Genomic DNA, 26,110 nt, shown 5'->3' on the forward strand with positions numbered 1-26,110 from the left:
CCTGCATCATCTGGAAGGCTGTCAATAAGAAGCTTAGGCCTCAATGCACAAACAKCATTTAATTGTATCCATATCCAGGATGCTGAAGCCTGTGCTTAACTTTAATCATATGCTTGGGTCAGAGTTCCACGATTAAACAACACAAGCTATAGCACTGCCCTAGAAAAAATGCTTCCTTCAGCCAAAATCTTAATAAGTAACACAAATAAGACCAGTAAACAGCAGCTCTCCCTTCTCTTGTTTCTAGGTTCAAAATTCTCTTCTGAAAAAGACTATTATTTTTATATTTTTTTTAGCAGAAAGAATCTTACAAGATAAGACACCGTTTCCTTAAAATCCTTGCTCTTATCTGTATTGTTCAGCCTCCAACAGCTGAATAAGAAGCATCCAGTATTCCTAATTAAACACCTTTTCTCTGTCTAGGCAAAAAAACAACAACATTATTCCTTTGGGAAAGACAAACAGTGATTTCCTTTACTTATAACTTTGAAGAAGAATGGAAGATAGAGAAACAGGCTGAYGTTATTGCAAGTTGATCTCTGTCAACTTTGGAAGGAGATCAGGGAAGATTCTTGACAACAGAAGAAAGAATGATCTTGTATGCATCTTCACAGAAGGGACAAAAAATAATTAAGAAATCATAATAAGTCTCACTTGTGTCTCTGGGAAAGTGAAGAAACCCATTCTGAGCACATAARGAGAAGGTGGTGTTTGGGAAGAGCCAACACGGATTTACCAAAAGTGAATCATTACCTGCACCAACCTGTCTGCTTTCTGTGAGGGAAAATGACTGGACCTGTGGGCAAGAGGAGACCTGTCCATGACATTTGAGTTGAGCAAAAATGTGAGTTCCATGGTCTGGCTTAGAGGCTGCCTGGAAACCTTAACAGCTGGAGTACTGCTGTGGTCATACTAGAACTGCTCTGCTTTACAGAAGGACCTGGGGGAGGTGATGCAATGAACAAAAGAAACAGAAAACGCCKTACAGAAGAACTGATTCTACTGAAAAGGCTCTTTGGTGTCTGCAGACAACTAGATGAACAAGAGCCAGGAGTGTGCCCTGGCAGCAAAGTCCAACAGCACCCTGGGCTGTGWCGATGAGTGGATTCAGGGAAGCGATTACCTCTGCTTTTCAGAATCACTACTCTGCATCTAAAATATTGGTTAGGGCCTTCCAGTAGGAAAAAATAAATGGCACTATTTATGTGAGTCAAGGACAGAGTGCTTGTCCAAGGAAGAGAAACTGAGGAACAAGGAAGGCTTGCTCAGCACATTTAAGGAGCTCACGAAAAGACAGAGCCAGGCTCTTCACAGTGGTTCACACTGGAAGTTCAAGAGATAATGGGCTCAATTTGAAAGTAGAGAGGTTCAGGCTGGATATAATGAGGAGCTTTAACACTGTGAGGGCAGTCAGGGGGTATTCAGAAAGGTATTACCATCTCCATCCTTGGAGATTTTCACAACCTGACTGGGCAATATTCTGAGTAATGTTTTGAGATCACACCTGGAACTCCCTTGGACCGGAATGCCATGGGTAATCATTTTGGCTAGATAAAATCCTGAAAGCTTTCTCAACTTGGAATATTCCACTATAGTATATTTTAAAGTATTTTATTACTTCATATCAAGAGTGTAGTGTAGGAAGAGTTATTTCCTACTGAAGGATGGCTGGAATATAATTGTAAACACAGGAGCACAGCACTGTGGCCAAACATTGGGTCCATCTGTCTGATACAAATGAGGAAATTCCACTGCAGATTTTCAGAGAAACAGGGAGTAAGTGGGGCATTTTTAGCTGCATTTCTTATACTACTCCATAGAAAGACAAGCAAATTCCAAGTCAGCAACAGTGAGGAGGTTTGAATACATGTCCTGTACTCTATAATCAAAGAACCCACACATCCACATTGAAAGACCATGTCAACAGTCCTTTGAAGACATAAATTCTGCTTATGAATACTCTGGTATAAAACTTCTGTAACCTAGGACTCCAATAAACATTAAAATAACCAGAATAATAACAAATATAGGTACAAAAAGGATGACATCTCTGTATAAGATTCTCTGTCCTAAGAGTCCTCATACATCTTCAGTCATTCTTTGATTTCTATTCAGTCATTTTTTTTTTATTTGAAACAGTTAATGATGCAAGAAATAAGTTGAAAAGGAAAAGAATTTATTACAGAATCATCTTACTATCTCATATGCTTAGAAAGTTATTTGTCAAAAAAAAAAGTCAAGAAATGAAGGAGGCTAGAAAGACACTGACCAATTTAAGAAATACTGTATCAAATTGATGAGTTAATCATACTAATAATATAGTTCAACAAATGCTAAAGTATTAGGAGCTAGGGAACTCTGGGTATATTTAAAGTTCTTTCATAATTCTAATTGTTTAAACTAGTATACTTATGACTAATTATCTGTGTTTCTTCTACAGTGTTCCAGCTAATATACGAAATAATAAAAGTTTTTTTTTCTTTAGTTAATCTTATCAAGGACTTGCTTAATGAGGAGATGGGCTCCGGCATCTGAAGTAGTTTTTAGTCCTTGTGGGAGATTTGCTGATGGAAGACTGGTAAGAAGTCAACTACCAGCAAGAATTACTGTTTAATGTTTTGCAGCATTGAAATTTTAAAAATAGATATATGAAGTATTAGTAATTAGTAATCTACGTCATATTTATCTGTATCATCCTTTACACTAGAGACCRTCCTCTTCAAACCAGCTTGCTTTAATTCAGTTGTTAACTGAAACAATGATTCAGAAAGGAATACTTTCTTTTTGTTTCTATTACCAGCTGAACTAACAATTCAAATAATTTATTCTGCCACTTTCATATTTAGAATGAATTAAAGGAAAGACAGAATGCCAGATTCTATTATTCCTAGGGTTTTCTCCAAGTCAGGACACAAGCCAAGAGACAAGCCCTTTTCTTCTATAAGATCTTCTATAAAGATCTTTTTCCTTGAGAAATATGTAGAATGAGTTATTCACTTTCCTGCCAAATAGGAAAGATAAGAACATATATATATATATATATATATATATGATGTTGGATCATGTTTGCCAGATCAGCTGAACATTTAATGAAAAGGAGTCAGGCCCTGATCCATCTCTCACAGAAATGACTGGAAGGCTTTCCATCAGCTCTAGTGAGAGTTGGATCTAGCCCCATCTGCATGTTTTCAGGCACAAGACCAATTTTCATTTCCTGACCTCTGTGWAATTCCGTTGAGGATGCCACTACTGCAGAGAGAGAAGAACAACTTATCAGAAGATTGCAAATATCCACCACGTTTTCAGTTAACATTCTGCACATGCAGGAACTTTACCCTATTCATTAAATATTTCTATCCACCTCTTCAGTGTCACAGTGCATTAAAAAAAGAACAAAATAGAATACTAATTGCTTCATTACAAAGTTTGCATCTGCCATGTTTGCATGAAGGTATTATCAGACACACACTTTCATGCACACATGTGTAATCCTGCTGCAAGGACAAAGATGCCTTTTCATGTACATGAATCAAGGAGATATACATCGCAAGCCTTTACATCAGAGAGTCATAGAAGGGTTTGGGTTGGAACAGACCTTAAAGATATCTCATTCCAACCCCCTGCCATGGGCAGGAACACCTTCCACTATCCCAGGCTGCTCAGAGCCCCATCCAGCCTGGCYTTTGAATACTCACAGGGATGGAGCAGCCACAGCTCCTCTGGACAACCTGAGCCAGGTTGCTCACAGGGAAGAATTTCTTCCCGATATCCCATCTAAACCTCCCCTCTGTCAGTGTAAAGTCATTCCCCCTTGTCYTGTCACCACATGTCCTTTTTAATAGGACATATCATTCCAGATTTCCCAAATCAGTCCCCTAGAACTTGTAWTTTTTTTTAAATTAATGTTGCAATTTGTAAAGACTGTCTGGTTATGTATTTGCTACTTAACCTGAGGCATTTCACACAAATGTTTCAACTCCTTTAGCTTTAAATTAATTATCTTCTGAAATAATAGAACCTTAGGGTGTTATTGTTAGAGTAACTTCACACTAATTTTTTGTGAAGTGCTCTGAGCCCTCACATTTTCTTCCCCACTCTCCAAATAACCAATAAAATATTTATTATTCAAACAGCTTGAGCTGCACAGGGTGATGGAGGCCGAAATTTTGTTTTTCTTACTCCAGTAGCAGAAATACACCAAATGGTGTTTTGTATGAAAGCTGTATTCTAGAACACAAACCCCACCGGGYAAGTAACACATTAGATGTGTCATACTTTGTCTTGCCAGGCTCATCAGACTGAATTTGGAATTTACTGCCTGGGTAGAGTGACTCATGTGTTTACTGGCCTTGACAGGTGCTGGGCATCTTCCACACTCATTAAAGTTAATGACTTGAACAGCAGAGAGGGAAAACTACATGTTAGTTTCTTCTTAACGTGTATTCCCAAGTTATCATTTAAGAGAGGATGTAAGTGGTGTCGCCTTTCTTCTGCAATCACAAAAGCAGGCCCTAACCAACCCCCTGTCCCTTCATTGCAGAAATAACCCAATTAGTTTCACAGGAACTACTTCTTGGAGTAGGTAAGAAAAAAAAATGCATCCTACACAGAGCTTTGCACATAAAAGCTGCTTCTTGCCATAAAACCAGTTACTTCCTCACTGGAACAGCGGAATTAACATACTGGAAACAAGCCAGTAATTTTATAGAAATATATGCCTTTAAGTAAGCTCTAGACCAGTATTCTCACAACASCCAGGCTTTGGCATCATTTCTATCCCAACAAGCCACAGCTGCTGAACTGGWGACTTCTGACTTCATATTAGATAAGTAATGAGACATTTTAGGCAGCAGTGTCAGAGCCTATCCTTTGATACTAACACAGCATGCTACAGTTGTTGATCAGCCACAGCAAAAGAGATATGCCTTTAATTTACACAAGTTAGCTAAAAATATTCAGGAGAAAACTTCACAGAGACTTATACCATGACATTAGACTCTCAACAAAGAGATTAAAAGATGGAGACCTCACAGACATCTGTGTATTCACACAAAAACAAAAAATTAGGAGAATTGAATCTTTAACTACAGAGACATGTCTGCTTTAATGCCTGTCCAGCCAATAGATCTGCCCTGCTAATATGACAGTGTTCTGTACCCTGGCTTCCACCCAACAAGACAAATACTGAGCCAAAGACCTCAAGGAAACCTGTGTCTTAACACTAACCTGCCACAAAATCTCCAGAGCTAATGGTCTTGCAAAAAGGTTTAAAGCTCCAAAAATAAGGCTCAAGAATTACTGCAGTCCAAAATACTCATCATGTTTAATGCTGAGCTTTTTAGGGTCTTCAAAGCAAAATATAATGGTGCATTTCCACAGATAGTTCTTTAACTGAACTGTTATGTTCAGCTGTTTTTGCCTTCTCCAGTACTCACATCAACATCTATTGCTCTTATAATTTCATAAGACACTGAGGTACAAATCTTCCAAACCCAGATTAATGTGCTGTTTGCTAGACAGAATTCTGACAGAATTAGTAATCAGAATGTTGATGGCAAACTGCTCAGTTGCTTGGAATATATTTCAGCAATTTGGGGAACACTAATTCAGGATTCAGTAATTCAGTATTTTTTCCGTCCACATTGTCACAGAAAGCAATTTGAGAAAAAAAATCAGTTTAGCCTTTTCTTTCTTGATGTCGGAAAGGAGCTCTTTCTATTTTTGTAGGAAATTGCTCCTTATTGTTCCTTATTTTCCACCTGTTCACTTACTTTTTTTTTTTTCTTCGGTTATTTTTTGGGTTTTGGAGAGTTTTTTTGCTTATTTCTTTCTTTTTGTTTTACCTTAAATTAATGTCTATTCCATAATTATTTCTGTATCTCAGGTAAGCAAGATAATTATAATATTCTACAGCATCAATGGCTTACTTGTTTCCTGCTCCCATTTCCTTTAAGTAAAAAAAAAAAAGCTGAACAGCAACTGATTTATCCAACATTTACAGTCTTTCATCCCTCACTTGGAAGGCCAGGAAAGCTGTGTAATGTGTAAGACTCTCCATAGTGCTGTGCGAGCCTCTGCTTTGGACAAGACCAAAAGCCCACTAAAATAAYTGAGAATCTTTCCATGATCTTCTGTGGAGTTTGGTTGGGCACAGCAGGTGACAGGATTACTGAAATGTAAGATTCCSTGGATACACTTTACAAGCGTAGTCAGCAGAAGAAAGGGATAATGAAGTTCTTCCACAAGCTTCAGGGCTAAATTTGTTGAACCAAACCTGAAAACCTTCCATTTGAGATACAAATTCTCAACCTGTAAGCAAATCAAACTGTTCTTTTCTACCTGGAAGCTGCACATGGGATTGGAATGTTTTGGCTTTGCTGGCACACGTGGTATGCAGGGAACAAATCATGGCTAACCAAGCCTAATGGACCAAGAATACAGAATCTGTGAATATTTAGAAAATAAACCTCAGTCAGAAATGTACAAGAGGAGATCGATTTAAAAGGGTTCGTTCAAAGAGGTTTGAAATAGCCATAAAAATCCTGAACCCACTTCAATCTGAAAATGATCTGCCAATTATTTTTCCATTTGTCTTGGGAATGCCATTAAAACTTCACACTGTGTAATGGAAACAGCACTAAAAACACCAATGTTACCTTTGCAAATGAAATAATCATAATAAAAGCTGCTTTCTTCATTGTCCAGAAAGTACTGATATTCTGAGTTATTGCTATAAGAATTATGTGCTGATTATCTTAGGAAACAGGCACATGTCTACAGATAAGATCCTGAATCACCTGTCAACCCTATTTCTATGCAAATTAATTTACTTTTACATGACCTCAAAGCCCTGCAATGGCACTGCAGCAGGGCATTTTACCACCATCAAACAACACAAAAGGCTGATTAAGAGCACTAAAAAGTGCCTTTTGCAACCTCTGAGACACAAAAATATAATCACAAYGTAACAACACAAATCCCACAGAAATTAAAAGAGCAATCTGCATCTTACCTCRTTTGAATTTTCTGTTGTGATGTTTTTCTTTTTCAGCTTTTTCTGCAGCAGTTTGGTTTCGTACTCTGGTCTGGAATGCTCCTGAAAAAAAAATCCAAAAACAAACCACCAAACATGATTATGACCAGGAGAAAAAAAAACCCTAAAAGTTCTGCTCACTTATTCACAAACAAGGTCATCAAAGCAATTCAACTCAATACATCTTTTGGACTAGGCTGTCAGATCTGGCCCAGTTTCCTTAATCAATAACCTTTCAAGGTACCCTGGCAAAATATATTTTTCTTTTYCAAATTATAACATAAATTAGGCAAGATGGCAAAAATTTACCAAGCTTTTCAAGTGTGCTGCTCATAAAAGAGACAAGTATCATGCATGTCCTCATTCCCCTCAAGTTCTGAATTCATTCAGAGCCTGGAATTTGGATTTGGTACCTCCCACAAAAAGGGCTATTCCTACAGCATTGGTCATATCATCCCTCCTTACTATAATTAGAACAATTGCCATCCAAAAAAATGAACCTGATCGCCATGAAGAGAAAAAAAAAACAAACAAAAAAACATTTTAAATACAATTATTAAATCCTCATGAGCAACAYAATGGGACATACATGGAACTTCACCAGAATTCCTTCAGGGTTACAGGTGGTATTCATTTTATGTATCTGAACATTTTCACCACATCAGTCACAACCCTCACCATTCTCTGTTGCATGTGAGAATATAAATACAGTGAGACCTCCAAACTRTTGTTTATCCTGATCATGAGATGTTCCTAATGCATTCAAAAGATATCTGATACAGTATCATTCAGTTCATGGAATCCTARAATAATTTGGGTTGGAAGGRACCTTACATCTCATTCCAGCCCTGTTGCCTTGSGGGACACCTTCCACTAGACCAGGTGTGAAGTGTAAATGTTCTTGGTCATAAAYAATGAAAAAAAGTCAGATTGTGCTGCAAACAATCAGAAAGATTTATTAATAAATTACACACTTGGCATGGAAATTAGTAYGTTAGTCCCTAAACTACTGTACAAGCACATGGCAGTGGACTTTGGATAAAGGGATAAGATGAAAATAAAGTGACAAAAGAAGAGACCAATAAGAGAAACAGATCAGCAGCCTTAGTTCCAGTGTTGATCCAGCCGATGGAGTAACGGGATATCCAGGATCCGGGGGAGGGGTGCCACCTAGGTTTGGTGYGGGTACCTTTCTATGGATGGCTGTTTCCACCCTGAAGATAAATTTCTTGCTTTCCATGAAATTAGTGGTTATTAGGTCCTCCATTCTTTCAGACCTTTTTGGAAACAGGCCAGAGGCTTTCAGAGGTCCTGGATCCATGCCCACTTCTGAGCCTCACTCCTGCACTTGTCTTTTTTTTTGTTGTGCCTCTGTGGACTTGATCAAGATGTTTGTCCCAGAAAAGTGCTTCCCTACCCTTATGTCCCCCTCCTCTAGTCACATTTTGTTCCTCCTGACATGCTGGTACCAGCAATCCTTGTGTGTTATTACCAGCAATCCTTGGCTGGCTCCATGGCTAGACACACACATTAGACACTTTTCTTCTGGGTAACTCCACCAAGTTTCTAAGAGCTCCATCCAACCCAGCCTTTAACACTTCCAGGGATGGAGCAGCCACAGCTGCTCTGTGCCAAGGCCTCACCACCCTCACAGGGAAGAATTTCTTCCTTATATCCGATCTAAACTTTCTCTCTGTCAGTGTGAAGCCATTCCCCCTTGTCCTGTCACTCCAGRCCCTTGTCAAAACTCTCCATCTTTCCTGGAGGCTCTCTTCAGGTACTACAAGGCCYCAGTGAGGTCACCCCAAAGCCTTTTCTTCCACAGGTGGAAAAAACCCCAAATCTCTCAGCCTTTCTTCATAGGAGAGGTCCTCCATCCCTCTGATCACCTTGGTGTCCCTGCTCTGGATAAAATATAGAACTCTGAGAAATAGTGAGGCACAAGTAAACTCTAACATTAATAAAGCTGACAAACAAAGCAGCAAAAATGGTGGCAAGCAGGATGAGGAAAGGWCACACAAAGTTACAACAATAATCATTTAAAGGTGCTGCACTTCACACCTGTATCTTGATAGTTTGTAATTTTTCATTGGCTTGTGTTGATTTGCATTATTTGCTACCACATTTCCTTATATAAAGTTTGGAAATTGGACATAACAAACATCTTTAGACTTAAATGAAGATTGGGCATGGGTGGCTAMATGAGAGGAGACAGCTTGATCAAAGCAGGGAAAGGAGATAAAAGAAGCTGTGAGAAACTTGGATCTAAATACACTATGCAACTGCAGAGCTGAATCAATTATCTTCCTTTTTTCTCTTACTTTTTGCTAAGTAAAACATTCTGAGACATCAGGGGCAGCCTCCAGAGGTAAGRGCAACTTTTGAAAACTCATTTGAATGAAAACAAGGTGTGAAAATAAATRCCAAGCAAAACATTGTACTCTAATTTTGCTATTGACAGTCTTGCTCTGAGTGCATCTYCCAATCAAATTTGGCCCAGTTATGTTTAGTTTTCCTAGTAAGACCTTTCAATATGCTTTAAACTGCCTTTCATACACCTGCATCTGGATTGGAAGAGTAGTTGATCTGCCTTTGCTGAATCTACCAAGTCACCTTACCCTTCACTGAACAAACCACAGAGCTCCCTGGAATAAATTTTGTATATTCCTTTTATGAGTATTTTATTTCTTTACAATCCAGACCTAGAGATGCTTGACCCATACATCCCTGGATGTGAAGGGACAACCCCACTGAGCTGTAAAAAGAGAATGATTCAGATTTAATTCTTTGTCTGAAAATGGGAAATGCTCTACACTTAGGACAATAAGTTAGAAATAGTTGTGACGACTTCGAGAAGGCCAAATGTCCATGTAGGGATAGATCTGAATCCCAGGATGCTGGAAGTTTGCCAGTACAGCTGCCAGACACTTATTGAAAACCATGTTAGCCAAGGTGCTGTGAGGCCAAATGAGTGCTCCGAGTAGAAAATGATAATTCCCATTCTGAAAACAAAGAGCCAAAACATGAAATTTCTACTCAGGCAAAACTTATGTGTGTGTCAGTGAGAATTTTCCCTGAGAATGGTCTCCAGGATTTGCCTCAAACATACACATGTGTATCCACTATCCATCAAATTAGGGCTCTGTAGATAATGATCCAGTTTGATAAGGATAATTAATGAGAACCAATCTCTCCTTAGTTTCCTTTTGATTTAGGAAGAAAGCGATAATTGAATTTTACAAAGCATGCATGACAAACATATTGAATTTATTAAAAAACAAAAACAAAACCTTAGCAACTATCCAAGGTTTGACAGACCAAAGTTATCTTCAAAAAATAAGCTATACTCTTTAAGAAAAGGGAAAGACCCGCTGCAAATTCCTTGAACAGCCTTATCCTAATATCCTGAACACAAGCTGAGCAGCTAAGCAGTGAACACTGATCTGAAGGAGGGTTTCCAGAAATTAAAAATTGGAATGACTCAGCTGCTGCCCCAAAGCAAGATGGAAACTTGAATGAGCAGAACAGAGGGCCCAGCTGTTCTCTGCTGCAAAAGGGTTAATTACTAGAAATCAAGGACTAAAAGCCTCTATTTCTTGTGATGGTGACACAGGAGGCAGGGGACAAGAAGTCTTAGGAAGAGCTTGTCATTCACACCAAGGATCTGTTTAGACTGCCCTACTAATGGGATGCTCGTCCAATGAAAAATAGTTTTATATCTCAAATGAAATCACTGGTAGGTATTCACAATCTTTTTAGTCCAGACCACTATCAAAATTATTTTGATAAATGAAAAATTAAAGCAAAAGCTTGAATAAGTAGTATAATATTAGCACAAGTTTAATGGTGTTAAATGCTACTGAACAGCCACACAGTTATTAAAGATATTCTAGAGCAACATAAAAGGGAATCAGTTAAAAGAAACTAGGAGGTTCTGTTATGGGAATATATTTGCCAGACAAAGCAATCTTATGCCCTTKTTTGCCTTCATTGAGCAAGAACAGAGGTAGTGCTTTGGGGAAGAACATATAAAATCAAACTTTGAAACATGGTGTTAGATTTTGGATCTCCACTGACTAGTAAACAAACAACCAAATGCTGCCATTTTGACATCAGATAATATATTTTGTGGGTAACTGTAGCAGAACATGGCATAATTTACATTTGTTCATTATGCAATTAAAACCTAATCCATTTCAATACTTCTCTACTGATAATTGGAATTGTGCAAATTACAGAATGGCCTGGGCTGGAAAGGACATTAAAGATCATCCAGTTCCAAGGCTCTAGCATGGGCAGGGACACCTTCCACTCTCCCAGGTTGCTCCAAGCTCGATCCAGCCTGGCCTTGAACACTTCCAGGGATGGGGCAGCCACAGCTTCTCTGGGCAACCTGTGCCAGGGCCTCACCACCCTCACAGGGAAGAATTTCTTTCMAATATCCAATCTAAACCTGCTCTCTGTCAGTGTGAAGCCATTCCCCCTTGTCCTGTCCTGTCACTCCAGGCCATTTTAAATAGCACCTGATTCCATATCTTGTGTGCTCTCCAAGGAGTACATCACTGGTAAACCCTGTTCATCTTCCTGAACCTCCTAAGTCACTGGAAAGGAGGAGAAGAACAGGGAGAGGCCTCAAGATGGGGCCTTTTCCCAGTGRGGCAGTGCTGGATAAAGACAGATTTAACCTCTCTGAACCCAGGGGAGGGATTAACTTGTGCCACCCCAAGTGACCCAGCCTTCGAACAGCCCATCCCAATACCCTGAGGAATCAAGACTACCCATAAAAAAATAAAAGAGCTTTGAGCTTTGAAGAAAACTCAGTCCTGGAAAGGACAGATGTGGTCATTACTGTGGAAAAGGAACAAAAGAAATTAAATGAAAGCATGTTGATATGTAGATATGTCTGGTAGGAGAGAAATAAAAAAAATTACTAAAGCCCCAGAATGGTGTGGCACATTTCTGGTTCAACAGTCTGAGAGTGAAAAAATGTAAACATTCACCTTTACCAACTTCTTGGAAAAAAAATTGTCACCTGACTTTGTTCTTACAGTTTAAACTTTGAACCTGTTTAAAGTATGCCATGTGTAATTTTTTAATACAGCAATAACTGTACTAAACAATTTCCCTTAAGAGCTGAGGGATAATATTTGTTCTTCAGCATTCCTTTCCCAGCTTCCTAATGAAACTCTCATCCTCTTAAACACAGGACTTAAATATGATGTTGAAAGGAATTGTTTAGAAGAACAGGGCTAGGCAAGGTTTATTGAATAATTAGTGTCAGTAGGAATTTAATGAAGGCTAAAGAAAATTCATTGGAAAGAGGAATGAAACCCAAGAAGGCCAATTAAAAAAATCAAGGAATTAAAAAAATATTTTGAAACATGGATACAATAGGAAAATTAGAAGTTATGAGAAGGTTGTGAGATAATGTATATGGAGAAAATAATCCAAACTCAGATCTCATTGGCGCAAGAAACTGAGGATGCAGAGAAGATGAAAGGAGAGATTTGAGACAGGACAAAATATTGTAGCTACAATTTCCCCTTTTACCAATACTGGACTTAATTTCTTTTCCCAAGAGGGTTACACAGTGATTTTATAAGTCTCCACTTTCCTGATTCTAGCATATCAAACAAAAATATCAACGAAATATCAGCAAAAATATCTTGTACTTTATAGCTAGGTAGACACTATTAAAACTTTAGAAAAKGTGTCTGCTCCTGTAACTTGCAAGGTGGAAAGCAAAGTGAAACCATCAAACTGATCGGATCAAAATGAATTTTGAAAACATGGCAGAGAAGATMAGATTAGGGGAGGATGGAATCTGTGTATCTGTAAACATACGCAACATCACAAAGTCAGCTTGATTTTTTATTTTGTTTAATTCTCTTTTGCCCTATCTACCTTCTTCATTAACTTATCTTAACTCAGCAGTAATCCACAGTGACCTCAAAGACTTTCCTTAAGGGTTCAGCAATTATGGGGATTTTTAAAAGTCATCAAATAGGAAAAGGAATTATCAGATTTGAGAATTAGTTTGCAAAAAAAAAACCCAAACAAAAAAAAAATTGTTGGCAAACATTTTATAGAGCACTTTAGAGCATTTTATAGGATTTTCAGTTGAAATTAAACATTCCCAAGAAAGACAGACATCCAAGTTCCTCCCTGCTATAACAGAACAGTATAACAGCTTGACTATTTGAACAAGACCAATGAGTAGAGACTCCCTGACATTTGTTAGCGCAGACTGTTTATTTGACTTCCAAGTTCTTGCCCAAATTCTAAAATTTCATCTTTTATAATTKCATTTCTATTTCAGTTTGCCCAGGATCACTGACAAAATGAGGGAAAATCTCTTCCACACACACAAAAAAAAGAAAGCAGGAACATCCTGGAAATAAAATATCTGAAGATTCACAGGAAAGCTTGTTCGTCTTAACAAAAATAAACAAGGGTGACARAGATATGATACTGTGCTGAATTTTGCTGAAAAGAGGACAGAAGTAATTCCTCTCCTGATTTTTGAAAGATTAAAAATAAATTAAAATAAACCAAAAAAAATGAACACATAGCAAGGAGATTTAAATACCACTAGAGAAAGGCTGTTAGCAGTACAGATAGAGAAGCATTAGAGTAGATTAGCTGGGGAAGAATTGAAATCTCCRTGGCTAGATTTATTTAAGAACAAATTAGACAAACATCTCTTCATAGTGATTTAAGTAGAGCTGATGCTACAGCGCAAAAGGGATGGCCCTTCAAGGTCCCTTCCAGTCTAATTTTATGATTTCAAGATCCTAATTTTTCAGCTTTTGCTGAGATTTGTCTGGCACTCCTTCACTTGTCATAAACAAAAGATTCTTGCTGATCACAGAGTATCTGCCCACAAACTTTTACCATTTCAGGCCTCTTCATCACAGGACCTCACAAACCTATAGATTCTTTCACAGCATTTTGCAAATATTAAGTTAAACCTGAGGATTTTGTATTGTGAGTGACAAATTCAGAAATTCATAAAAATCTGGTGGGTTCATCTGATACGTCACAGAGCTCAGAGTTTGCTCTGCAGCCTCTCAGTTTGCCCTGTAGTTGGTASAGGATTGCTGCTCTGGCAGGGAGCAGTTTGACATTTCATGTAGAGGATGAACAGTAATTTCTGATGTGCTGGCGCACTGGGTTTGCATCACAGCTCACAAACTGGGAGCACTGGGTTATACTGTGAGCATCATCCATGTCATAAAAGGGGAGAGAGTCATGAAAAAGCTGAGAAACAGAGAGAAAAGAGAGGAGGTTGTCAAGTCACCAGYGAAGGAATACTCCTGCATTATGAGGTAGTGAGGGAAAGAAAGAGGAATATTGGAGTGCGCTGTCTTATCTTTTTGTTTGATCCAAATATTTTGATTGGGGAAACAGGGGAATAACATCACCACCATGCTATATCATGAAGGCCATGATRTCAGCTGGCTTTTCTCCTACAGTATTTCAAGTCTCCTGCTTGAGCTGAGCTCAGCTAGCAGGGCTGAAGGCTTGTAGATAGCCTGTTGTTAAAGGAACTATGCTAGAACATGAAGAGAAGAAATTGATTCAAATTCTCCCAGCAAACCAAGACAGTTCTGAATTACTGAATAGGACCCTGTTCTAGACACATCTCAGCATCTACTGCCAGGGGAAGGCTCAAAACCTACCTGTTCTTAGCATAATATTTACTTATGGTTTTAATAACTGCAATTTCTTTAGTCAGGGTTAGAAATGGATCCTTGGATGACGGATAGTGATTAGAACAAACCAAAGGGCAGAACTAAAAACAAAATTAGGAACATTGCAAATAGCAATAAACAAGTATATCTCAGATTTCAGTGAATTCAGGCATGGCTGGAGACCCCACAGCTCATTGAAAAGCTCTTTCTGAAGAATCCCACAACATTTATTGTTTTGAAAAAGTTCTGTTAGTGTGTASCCAGAGCTCAGGATGATGTACCTAAGGCATCCTGGATGTCACACAGACCTGGATACAAAAATTGCTGATGGTACTGTGACCTGTGGCTGTCATCATCACAGAGAATTTTTGTTCCACATARTGAGCTACATGACAAAGTATTTATTCCATGTTACTGTGTTACTGCACACTCAGCAATGCATATGGGCGTTCTCAGCAAAACAGGATCTGCTGTTATCTTATAATCCTTTTCAACATTCATTATTAACTTCAGAGTGCTGACCAGTAAGAGATAGGTGAGGATTTTTTAAATAAATATTGATGCTCAAAACTCTGTCAGTGACAGTCCTTTATCTAAATACAGTTACAAACTGCATTGGGCTGGAGAACMCTTGTGAGAAATCTATATATCAATGGTTATGTAATATGCATATGTAKAGTAAATAATATGTACAGAAATAATTACACAGTAAATTAGCCCAGGGAGAGGAGACTTACTTCTTCTTCTTCCAGTCCACTTAGATCCCAGAAGTAACTCAATCTCATCTGCAAACGCTTCCATTGTTCAAGGAACATGGTAGCTTTAAAAGAAATTAAACAATTTAAAAAATGGAATTCCAAAGCTTTGTGGGAAATGTTTGTGTTATTCATAAGCTTCAACTGATATTCTAATCCCATTATTCTAGAGACTTTAAAATTAAGCACTAAGAAACAGTGTCAGACCCAGTATTAAAGAAAGAGCTCAAGCAAAGCATGGGAAAAATAATTCCTGTCTTTTAAAAATAAGATACAGAAACATGGATTGTCCAGAGCCACTGGTGAGTTCTTATCAAAGAATGGAATTGAGCCCGTATTTGCTGATAACCACTGAAGACATCATCTCTCCTAATTCACCATGAGGCATTCTGAGGTAGGTTTAGCTAGCTACTGAAACAACTGGGATCCCCAGCAATACAGAGGAAAAGATATCTTGAAATATATTACAATGGTGTAGTTGAATGMTTTTGTCCTTCATAGACATGGTGATTTTGTTCTAAAGGACTGGCCCCTGGTTCAACCTCCTGCTTCCCCTTTTTTTACTAATAAGAAGGAACAGATGTTTTACTGTTGTCTCATATTTACAGTCTCCTGGCTGTCCTCTCATTACTGCTGTTTCCTCTATATAGCCCTTTTCCTAGTTACTCAYGATTTATGGACTTACAGATTTATTAGAAAAAGCACTTATAAATCTTGACTTTTGGACATCTATTTTTCAGGTAACAATATCAATTTCAATACTAAACCACATGCCAACTAAAAACACCAAAACTCTACCAATAAAAGCTACGCGAATAAACACCTGGGGACACTGTTTTCTATTTTCCTATGCTTCACTTCACTTTTTCAGTGGGTGAAAAGGGTATTGTAAAACATTGTTAGATCATGGTAGTATTTACATCACTTTGAAYATCTTGTAGATAGCCCCAGAAGATGGACAACAGTGTAGAATTAGATCCAGCTTCCTTTGGCAGCATCTACACTGTCAGACAATATGGTGAAAAGTGAGAACACTGTAAAAACAACCTGGCTCTTACAAGCCATAATCGAAAAGCTAGCTGCAAATATTTTCTTCACAGGTATCATCCCATCATATGAGAAATAAATACCACTTAAAAACAGGACTGGCAGTACACTGAAAGCAAATCCAGACACTAAGCAACTAAGTTGCTGTCCGTGCTCCTCCCTTGCAGAAGAGAGGACATATAAAAGYTATATTTAGCATGGTTTGAAAACTCAAGGGTTTTTAGATATCCTAAATAYAAAAACATTTGGTTATTTTATAGGGTGCTATTACTCATTCCATTCTTTCCTGTTTTACAAAAACTCAGTTCCACATTTAGCTCTATAAGAACGTACTTGGCTTGATGCAGCAGCTGCTCTGAAATCAGCACGTTTGCACCRAGTCACACCAGCAGGAAAACTAAAGTGACAGAGAGCAGGTTTAGATTGGATATCAGGAAGAAATTCTTTCCTGTGAGGGTGGTGAAGCCCTGGCACAGGTTGCCCAGAGCAGCTGTGGCTGCCCCATCGCTGAAGTGTTCSAGGCCAGACTGGACAGGGCTCTGAGTAATCTGGGATAGTGGAAGGTGTCTTTGCCCATTCTAGGGCATTGGAAATGGATGATCTTTAAGGTCTGTTTCAACCCAAACCCTTCTATGACCCTGTAAAACTTCCAATAAATGCATCTGATATTGAAATTCAGCACCAGGACACTGGTGACCTCAAGTCCAATCAGCCAGGCATTACTGTGAACATGGTCACTTGCAGCAGGACTGTTAGAATCAAACCACACCTCATGAGGAATGAGGATTAGCTACCAAAAGCATGATTCCTTCTCAGATAGTAACCACAGGAAGCCCTCTGCTTTCTAAAGAATGGGAAAAGACAAGCAAGATGAAAGAATTCCTGTGCCCAGCAGTCTCACAAAAGGAAGCTGGCCCAGATCACCATGATTTGCTTTTTTAAATATACAACTGGAATAGGTGTGTGAATGAGCTCTGACATTCAACAGATTGAGGTCTAGATACAACCAACACAGCCTCTAATAGCAGGGCAGCAAAATTTGGTGTMATCCAATACTTAATAGGCAAGCTGGGCAGAGTTAGTAAAGGCTCCATTATTTCACTTTGCTGCTCTTTGTGTGTGCCGGCTGCATTTTCTTGAACTGACAAGCTCAGTTATCAAGGCTCCAAGAACAGACTTTTCCAATCTGTGGGAAACATTTTTTGGAGGAGSACTACAGTTCTAAAAGAATTTTGTTATTCTTACATGCCTTTTTCTAAAAGTRGTGCATATGGAACTTTTTGTCCTGTTCTGTTCCGTAACAGATTCTACTAATTTGTCTTAGTGCAAGGATATATTGACATTTTCTTTTGCACATTGCATTGCTGATACTAAAATATAATTGTTCTGGATGAGGTTCAGTGGAAATTGTCATTTGCATGGATGCAAGTTTACAGTAAAGTTTCTCTGTTAGGAAAATGATATTTTATTTATCTTAAGCTTCACAGCAGCAGGTGACACTTTATCTGCCAGTCTACTCTGTAATTGGCAGGAATCAGAAGGAATAAAATAAATTATTGTGAGAGTCTATAATTTCATCTTCTTTTTTCCCTTGCTCAGTCACAGTTCTCATATATTCTCTAACATTCTGCTCTGGGGTTTCCAGGAACTGGTAAATAAATGCTTCTTACTTCCATGATGTGTTCTGTCTGCAAGTTCCTTAAAAACCCTCTGCTGTCCTCACCCAATGCCAAGCCACCAATCAGTCCTTTCTAAAATGAGCTGTAAAATCTTAACAGGGTAGCRAAGAATAGCACACTGGTTGCTGAGGGATGATTATAACACAACAACATATTTGCTCAATTTCACATTAAGGATGATAATTTCATTCTGGGGAACAATGACTAGAGAAATAAAAATCATTTTACAGTAGCAATAACGCATTCAACTTTCACAATAAACAAGCCCTAGAGTAAAGGAGAGCATAACACCAGCAATAATTCATGCAAGCACAGTACACACACTTTTCAGGGCAGAGGTGAGTCCAGAAACAATAAAAGTAATACTACAATGCATTCATTCATGTTTATGAAGTGTTTTGATATCCTCATGGAGACAGGGATATTTACCATTGAATAAAACCAAGCTTGTTTAAATGGAATATTATGAAATATATTATAATTAACATTATAATAGTCCCATTGCTCTTGGAATCCCATAAAGTTTTGATAAAATYATGTAACTGAGTTGTCCCACAAGGAAGTGGGACTGTGCTTAAATGAGACCCTTTCAGCTGTCTGCACCATACAAATCCTCAAATATATTCTGGCCCCAAATGCAGAAGGTGTTAAAAGGACTTGACATGTTGAYAGAAAATGATGAAAAATGAACAAATACATAGCAAAGATTAGAAGTGCCATTAAAGGCACAATTTYRTCCATGGAGAAAACGGCCTCAAGATGTGCCGGGGAGGTTCAGTTTGGACRTCATGAAGAATTTCCTCATATAAAGAGCAGTCRKGCATTGGAAGGGGYGGCCCAGGGAGGTGGTGGAGTCACCATCCCTGGAGATGTTTAATAAAAAAYTGGACATGGCACTYAGTGCTCTGGTTTAGTTGAYAGGTGATCAGTCAAAGATTGGACTTGATGATCTTGGAGATCTTTTCCAGATTTGAGGATTCTATGATTCTAAACATGGCAGTAAAGGAAGCAAGGACCTATTTTTCCTCCCTGAGCTCCCCAGCTCCTCTCCATTTATTCCAGAGCTTGCTGTTGACAGAAAGCTTTGTGATATTGCTTTCCCCAATCTCAACACAGACAGCTCTTCCTGGCCTTCTGAGGATTGCCAGTTTCCTAAAGCCATAGGGACCACATTCAATCAAACAGCAATTTATTATTGTATGAAGAGTCCAAACATCAAACGGCACGGTCGACTTGCAAAGCAATACTCACCCCAGAGAGCCATAAAGATGGAGAAGAAAACCGTGGCAGGGTTGTCAAACAAGTGACTCGCTCGAGCGGTGGCACAGGCAGAGCTGAGGTTCCAGTAATCACAGAACTTGTCACACAGGGGGCACATGGTGAAGGCATTGCGTTGGTCACACATCTCTYTACTGTGACAGACAAGGGCACAGATTCCTCTGAGTATTCCAGCTCAGAAACTATGGATGTGCAGCACATCATAGTTATTAAAAACTATCTGCAATATACGTGGTTTACACTTGGAGAGAACAGGAGCTGTGTGTTTCTCCAAGGCTCATTGCCATGGACTGAAATTTTAAAAAACCTTATAGTCACCCTAGCAATAGGAAAACGGTACCACTCAACCAGACTTAGCCGTGCACTGTTTAGGTAAAGGAAGAGAGTATCACTGAAGACTGAGGTTATCCACACTAAAAAAACCATCATTTGTCATCTCTGCAGTCAATTACCTGATTTTATAAGATCAGATATAAATTGCTGAAGTGAGTGCAAAGGAAATCTGATGCCTGTGTTAAAATACACATTTTTTAATATGGTGGCACAAAAATGGGACAGAAACTATTTTTTTTTACAGATATTAAGATCTTTACTGTAAGATTGTTATTTTAATTCTTTGTCTTATTTGCCATGTATGTATTCAACCTCTAAAAATCTTTTTAAAAACCCATTATCAGTATCACTTGAACAGGCCAAACATTACTTGTCAGCACTCAGTATGCTTTCATTTTTTTTCCATAAGGTTTGGGTATGAAAACCTTTCATACCTGCACAGTCTCACCTAGGTGAAGTGAGCAGTGCAAAGCTCAAATGCCATTGTCAGGATCCTGAGCTAAGGAGACTTGTAATATTGCTTCAGCAATAGCTGGCATATTGTGATTATGACTGCTCCTATATGAAGCATCCTGAAATAGCTTTTTCCATATGACTTCAAATGAAAAAAGGACTATTCAGCCTATAGTATCAATATGTTTGTATTAAATGGTTTGAAAAGCACACAGCTGTTTCCAGCTTTTGTGTTGTTACAGTAATTCTCTATCTCAAAAGGCAGCAGAGGGTGCTGCAGATACATCTTAGCCATAAATCTCACTGAAGTTTAAATGTTAGCACAAGCTCTCACCCCGACAAGCATAGCCCACCAAGATTTATTCAGATCAAGCTAAGAAAACAGACCCTGCCTCAGATGTGGTGCTGTTCATCATTTACCTATCAGTAACCTTGTCCTACTGCAGTGATTTATAAAATGTCAGTTCAGGGACCGTCATGAGTGTGATCAGCATACAAGTAATGCAGTATGCAGTCCCAGCAGAAGTCAGACACACACAGCACAGAAAAATGTTATCTTTTTTTTTCACTGGGAAGCAAAAATTAACATCAKGGTGTCACTTTGGCAGTTTTTGTGTAGTGCATTCCCCTCAGGATACACAAAGTACTTATGTCTAGAAGGGGAATACTGAGGAGACCAAATATAGAATCATAGAATGGGTTGAGTTGGAAGGATCCTTAAAGTCCATCTCAYTCCGATCCCCTGCCATGGGCAGGGACACCTTCCACTGTCCCAGGTTGCTCAGAGCCCACCCAACCTGGCCTTGGACACTGCCAGGGATGGGGCAGCCACAGCTKCTCTGGGCAACCTGTGCCAGGACCTCACCACCATCACAGGGAACAATTTCTTCCCAATATCCAATCCAAACCTGCTCTCTGTCAGTGTGAAGCCATTTCCCTTGTCCTGTCACTCCAGGCCCTTGTCAAGAGTCTCTCTCCATCTTTCCTGTGGGCTCCCTTCAGGCACTGCAAGGCCACAGTGAGGTCACCCCAAAGCCTTCTCTTCTCCAGGTGAACAATCCCAACTCTCTCAGCCTTTCCTCCCAGCAGAGCTGCTCCATCCCTCTGATCCCCTSRGTGTCCCTGYTCTGGACTGGCTCCAGCAGCTCCCTGTCCTTGCTGTGCTGGGCCCAGGGCTGGATGCAGCTCTGCAGGGGGGGCTCAGCAGAGCAGAGGGACAGAGGGGCAGAATCACATCCCTTGATCTGCTGGCATTTGCTAAGTCTTCTAACTTTTGTTCATCTTATTTGTACAGATGGTCTGATTTTGCTGAGAATAAAGTAATCAGAGTCGGGGACAGTGTTTGCATTAATTTCAGTGAGTTTTACATAATGACTTTCTGATTGGGCACTGAGATGTGTGTACCCATAAAAAGGAAATGAATGTCTTTCAAAAAGAACTCAATGCAGTAGACTCATAAAACGTTTCTGTTTCAGGAGGTGAAACACTGAACAATCAAATATATATGTGCTCCTTAAATATCTGTTCAATGCCTCTGTGTTTGCAATGCTCACAGGGTTGGTAATGATGTATCACTGCTCTTCAGACATATTAAAACCAGTTGTTCTCACCAACGATTCATAAGAAAATGCACAGTATTACAATTTTTAAGTGACAAATCATGGATCACAGATGAGCTTACCTAGGAATGTCACTTTCAATGGTTACACATCCATATAGAAATACAATAATCCCAACTACCGAAGACGGAATGAGGAATTCTGTGTATAAACCCAGCCATGCAAAATAAAGTCCGATCTTTTCTCCAAAATACTTCCTGAAAAAGAGAGGAAAAAAAAAAAGCATGTGTCAAGGGTATCATTTTCAAATGTGTTTCACAGCTACYAAACAGTCCCAGAAGGTTAAAATACAAATTGTGAAAGACATGAATGAAAACGCTGAGTACCTTGAAGACAACAGGACCTAATGAAGGGTGTGATTTAGGCAGTTTTGGTTTCTCTGTTCTGAGAAATCAGAGAAAGTTCTGAATCATTGTCCTGASCTGATATTAAGTAGGTATCATTGCAATACATAATATATGCTCAGGGAAGACGGTGTCTTTGTATCTCTTACAAGAAGACGTGAAATAGGAGAAAATATTAGAAAATACTTGACTCCTCAGAAGAGAATGTTAATTTTTGCCTCTGTAGAACTCCTGCATTGAGGTAGTGAGAGTCATAGAAATTACATCTATGTGAACATGCTAACATCCTCTAGCATCTTAAAAGATGACTAATCTGGAATTGCTGATAAAGGAGGAAAGTTTACTTGCACACCTAACATTGGCTTTTCAGAAAAAAATATTTTTGTCAGGTTAACAGCCCCTGGACAGCTGGCTTGAAAAAAGTTTCTGGTCTGAGGAACAGCCCACTGGGGAAGTTGATAAATAAGTGATAGCTCTCAGCCCAGCACCTTCATGAATCACACTACAAGAAGTAAACTAAGCATGGATGAACCTCGTTGATCATTCGAAAATACAGTTAGGAATGATTATAAATATTGCAAAACACCAAGAGCTTCATAGAACTCAAGAATTCACCTAACTTTAGATAAAACCCAGCACAGTTAAAAACATTTCACAAGCCAGAGAAGAAGATGGAGCAGTGCTGGGGAGAAAAGAGCTACACAGAGAGCACTCAGGGCATGACATGGAATGCGAGTCAAYGAGACACATTTACACTGTGATGGCAGCAAGAATTAAAAGAAATTCATGGTATSATCTCTAACAAAAGAAAAACAAGACTTGCTCCTCCTAAAGGTTTAGCATGATTCCACTTTAAGTTTTATTCTGCTCTCACTCAGCTTAGGAAAGTTTTATCCAAGTTTAGCACCCCAGATTCAAATCATTCCTATTGAAAATGATTAAATGAGATTTTTGGAGGCCCAAACCGAAATTTGCTATTCTAGAAGCTGGATCTAAGGGCCAGGCTGCTCCTACCACAGGAAAGACAGGGCAGGAGTGCAACCATGGCAGAGAGCCATTGGACAACAAGACAAGCCTCCAGTCATTTCCAGCTCAGATGAAATGGATAAGGGAAGCAACAGTGAGGGATTTTTATTACTGCAGATCCTGCTGTTGTTCTCACACCATCACAGCTGCAGCTAACTCCACTCTTCCAGGATCTCCCACAGAAAACTGGCAGTGCAATCCTGCCTATTTCAGTGTTGCCTTCCATGAGTGCCTCTATTTTCTTGTGCCTAACCAAATTTGCTAATCCTTTTGAAAGGATGCATGCAATCTTAAAAGGGAAAACAAAACAAAAGCATTCTAAGGTGATACATAGACAACACTATCTTCAGTATAAGGGGATGTCATCCAGAGGCTGGGACATTTCTGGAATCTTCTAGGAAAGGAGTACAGCCCCCCACACCTGATGTCGCAGTACCCTAAACTTTGAAGTATCAAACAGCACAAGTGAAATCATCACAGCATGGCTTGAATGGCAATAACTTAAGATTTAAAGCACCTTGGGACAAAGGATTTGCAGAGAGTAGGAGAGAAGGAAATATGGCATTATGATATAGCATATTTTATGAAATGATAGATATAAATATTTGTGTTGCAAATATAATCCATATACTGGGGGACTGCCCTCTAACCCGGCACATGCCAGGTAATTTTGGAGGTAATCACTAGGAAGAAGCTTTCCTTTGTTTTCATATTTGAAAATAAATATGTATTTTTAATATACTTGTTTGGTAATATACTATGTTGTTAATACACTTTGTTTAATGCACATGTTTTAATACACTTTTTTAATATGAGGTGAGGGAGGAAATACTGGATTGAAATAGAGAACTAACCAAAAGGCCTACAGCTTTTCTTCAAGCCTCCTGTGTGAGTCTGCAAACAGCAGCAATGGCCTTGGAACAGCACAGGATAGAGGGATATTCCATCTGCTGTTGAGTTTCCTTCTGACTGGGGAGTGATAACCTTACATTTGACCCCAAAGCAGGAAAAGGAGGACCARAGGGAGATTATTTTGATGCTGTCTTCTTGGTGCTTCCTTGCTTGTAGAGTTGGGCAACATGGACAATGAACGAAGTGTTACAAATAGTCAGAGAAGACATCCAAACCAGTCCACAATCTAAACTCATTTCAAAACTGTCTGGTTTTTGACAAAGAGCTAGAAATTAGCACAGAAAGTGTTCAAATCCCAGCAGCACTAAAGAGTAGCTGACCAGTGTCAGGAAAGTTGAAATGTATGGCTCATGAGGCTTCCCCTTGAATTTTTAAGCCTTTCAGTGATGAATGTGATCTCTAACCCATAAAGGAAARGGCTGCTATTTGCATCCATGCCAAAAGAAAGTGAGAAGAGCTCAACAATGTCCTGGCAGTATGGAAAACATGCAGTTGCCAAGAAGAAAACTGCACCATGTTCCATGGCTTAACTGTTTTGAAAAAGAAAAAAAATTAAGATGTTGTGCCCAAGTTCAGACCACCAATGTGCCAGAAAGTGAAATAATCTAAGGTGAAGCAATGACAGCACTTGGAAATATAATGATAAATTTAAATAGGAGTTTATCAAACCAGAAGAACAYAGGACATAGACATATCCTTTCCTTTCTTTGACACATCCCCAAAACTCTAGGTCCTCTGAGTAGGAGTCAAAGCTCTGCAAACACCTGTGATCTCCTGTACTGCAGCTGCTGCTGATTTCAGTAGTGAATGAACAGAAGGGCAAAAAAAAAAAAGTGTTCTTCAAGGGTAGAGGAAGATGTAAGTCAAGAAAAAGTATTTTTACAAGTTTTTATATATTTACACCAAGAACTTGGCATATTCTCTCATTTACATTGGGATAAAACCAGTCTTACTTTATTATCCTGCAGGAATTACCCATGATTTATGTTGGCATGGCAAAAGAGCCAGTACCTCAGTAGCTAATTCACATCTGCCTCACAGATATATCCAGACAAAGCTAAGGATTAATCCTTTCCAAAAAGTGCTCATGGATACTGCAGAGTGTCACGAGAAAAGCATGCCCCTGGCATTTCATAAGCTTTATTTCTTTATTGTTATTAGGGAAATGTCCCTTTACATGCACATATTCCACAAAGACAGGGGTTATTCCCAAACCAAAGGGCAAAGAGCTTTGATAATGAATGCRTACTGCTCCTGTCAGGAGCAGCACCCACGGTTTTTGTTCTGTGTGTTGATACAGCATGAGATGAAATTTTGTGCCTTTAATTTTGTAAGACTCTCTAAAGGCTGTTTAAATGTCTACCTACTAAGTACTGAGTTCTCTTGAACAAGAATCATGTATTTAAGGAAAGATTTGATCAAATCACCCATAACTCCTTCAAAAAGCTGAACAAGAGCTGTTCTTTCTGCAAATTACCAGAATCAGCATTAAAAAACTACAACAGCAGCMACAACCACCTGTAGAAAATGCATTCCCATTCTCTCCATAGTTAGAATAAGAAGTGTTGAGAAGGACACAGCAAAAACATTKACTTGATTCCCTCTGCTTCACCAACATAACAAATCAGACATCTGCAGTGCACTTTGGTCTGTCTGGTTGCAAAACGAACATCAAAAAGAATAACTGATTATTAAACCCTCTGCTTGCACATTGGTCACAGTGCTCCCATGCCAAGTTTTGCAATTTATAAATAGACAAAGGTTTCAAAGGGGGAGCGGCAGGGGGAAGAGAGAAGGAAAAAACCCTTTGGTTTTGACTCTTGAAAACAAGTGTGGGATACCTGGAATGTGAATGAAGCGTGTGGTGCGTGACACACGCTGGAAAGAACACTGGAGACATTCAGGAACAAAGCTAAAAAAGCAAGGAAAAGATGCTG

At 39.0% G+C, this 26,110-nt stretch overlaps 1 protein-coding gene across 1 annotated transcript in view; it reads right to left on the bottom strand.

Annotated features, from left to right (window-relative positions):
- ANO2 (anoctamin 2) overlaps positions 1-26,110 on the bottom strand; it is a 138,310-nt gene that overhangs the window by 60,803 nt on the left and 51,397 nt on the right. Inside the window, exons 11-14 of the mRNA XM_057385317.1 lie at positions 21,954-22,088; positions 19,460-19,620; positions 15,465-15,547; positions 7,013-7,096 (exon numbers count right to left, since the gene is read on the bottom strand). Coding sequence (XP_057241300.1) covers positions 7,013-7,096; positions 15,465-15,547; positions 19,460-19,620; positions 21,954-22,088 — 463 coding nt within the window. The remainder of the gene's footprint in view (positions 1-7,012; positions 7,097-15,464; positions 15,548-19,459; positions 19,621-21,953; positions 22,089-26,110) is intronic.

This window comes from Malurus melanocephalus, unplaced genomic scaffold, assembly GCF_030028575.1.
Source record: "Malurus melanocephalus ecotype Western Australia unplaced genomic scaffold, MMel_1.1 scaffold_16, whole genome shotgun sequence".
Taxonomy (NCBI): domain Eukaryota; kingdom Metazoa; phylum Chordata; class Aves; order Passeriformes; family Maluridae; genus Malurus; species Malurus melanocephalus.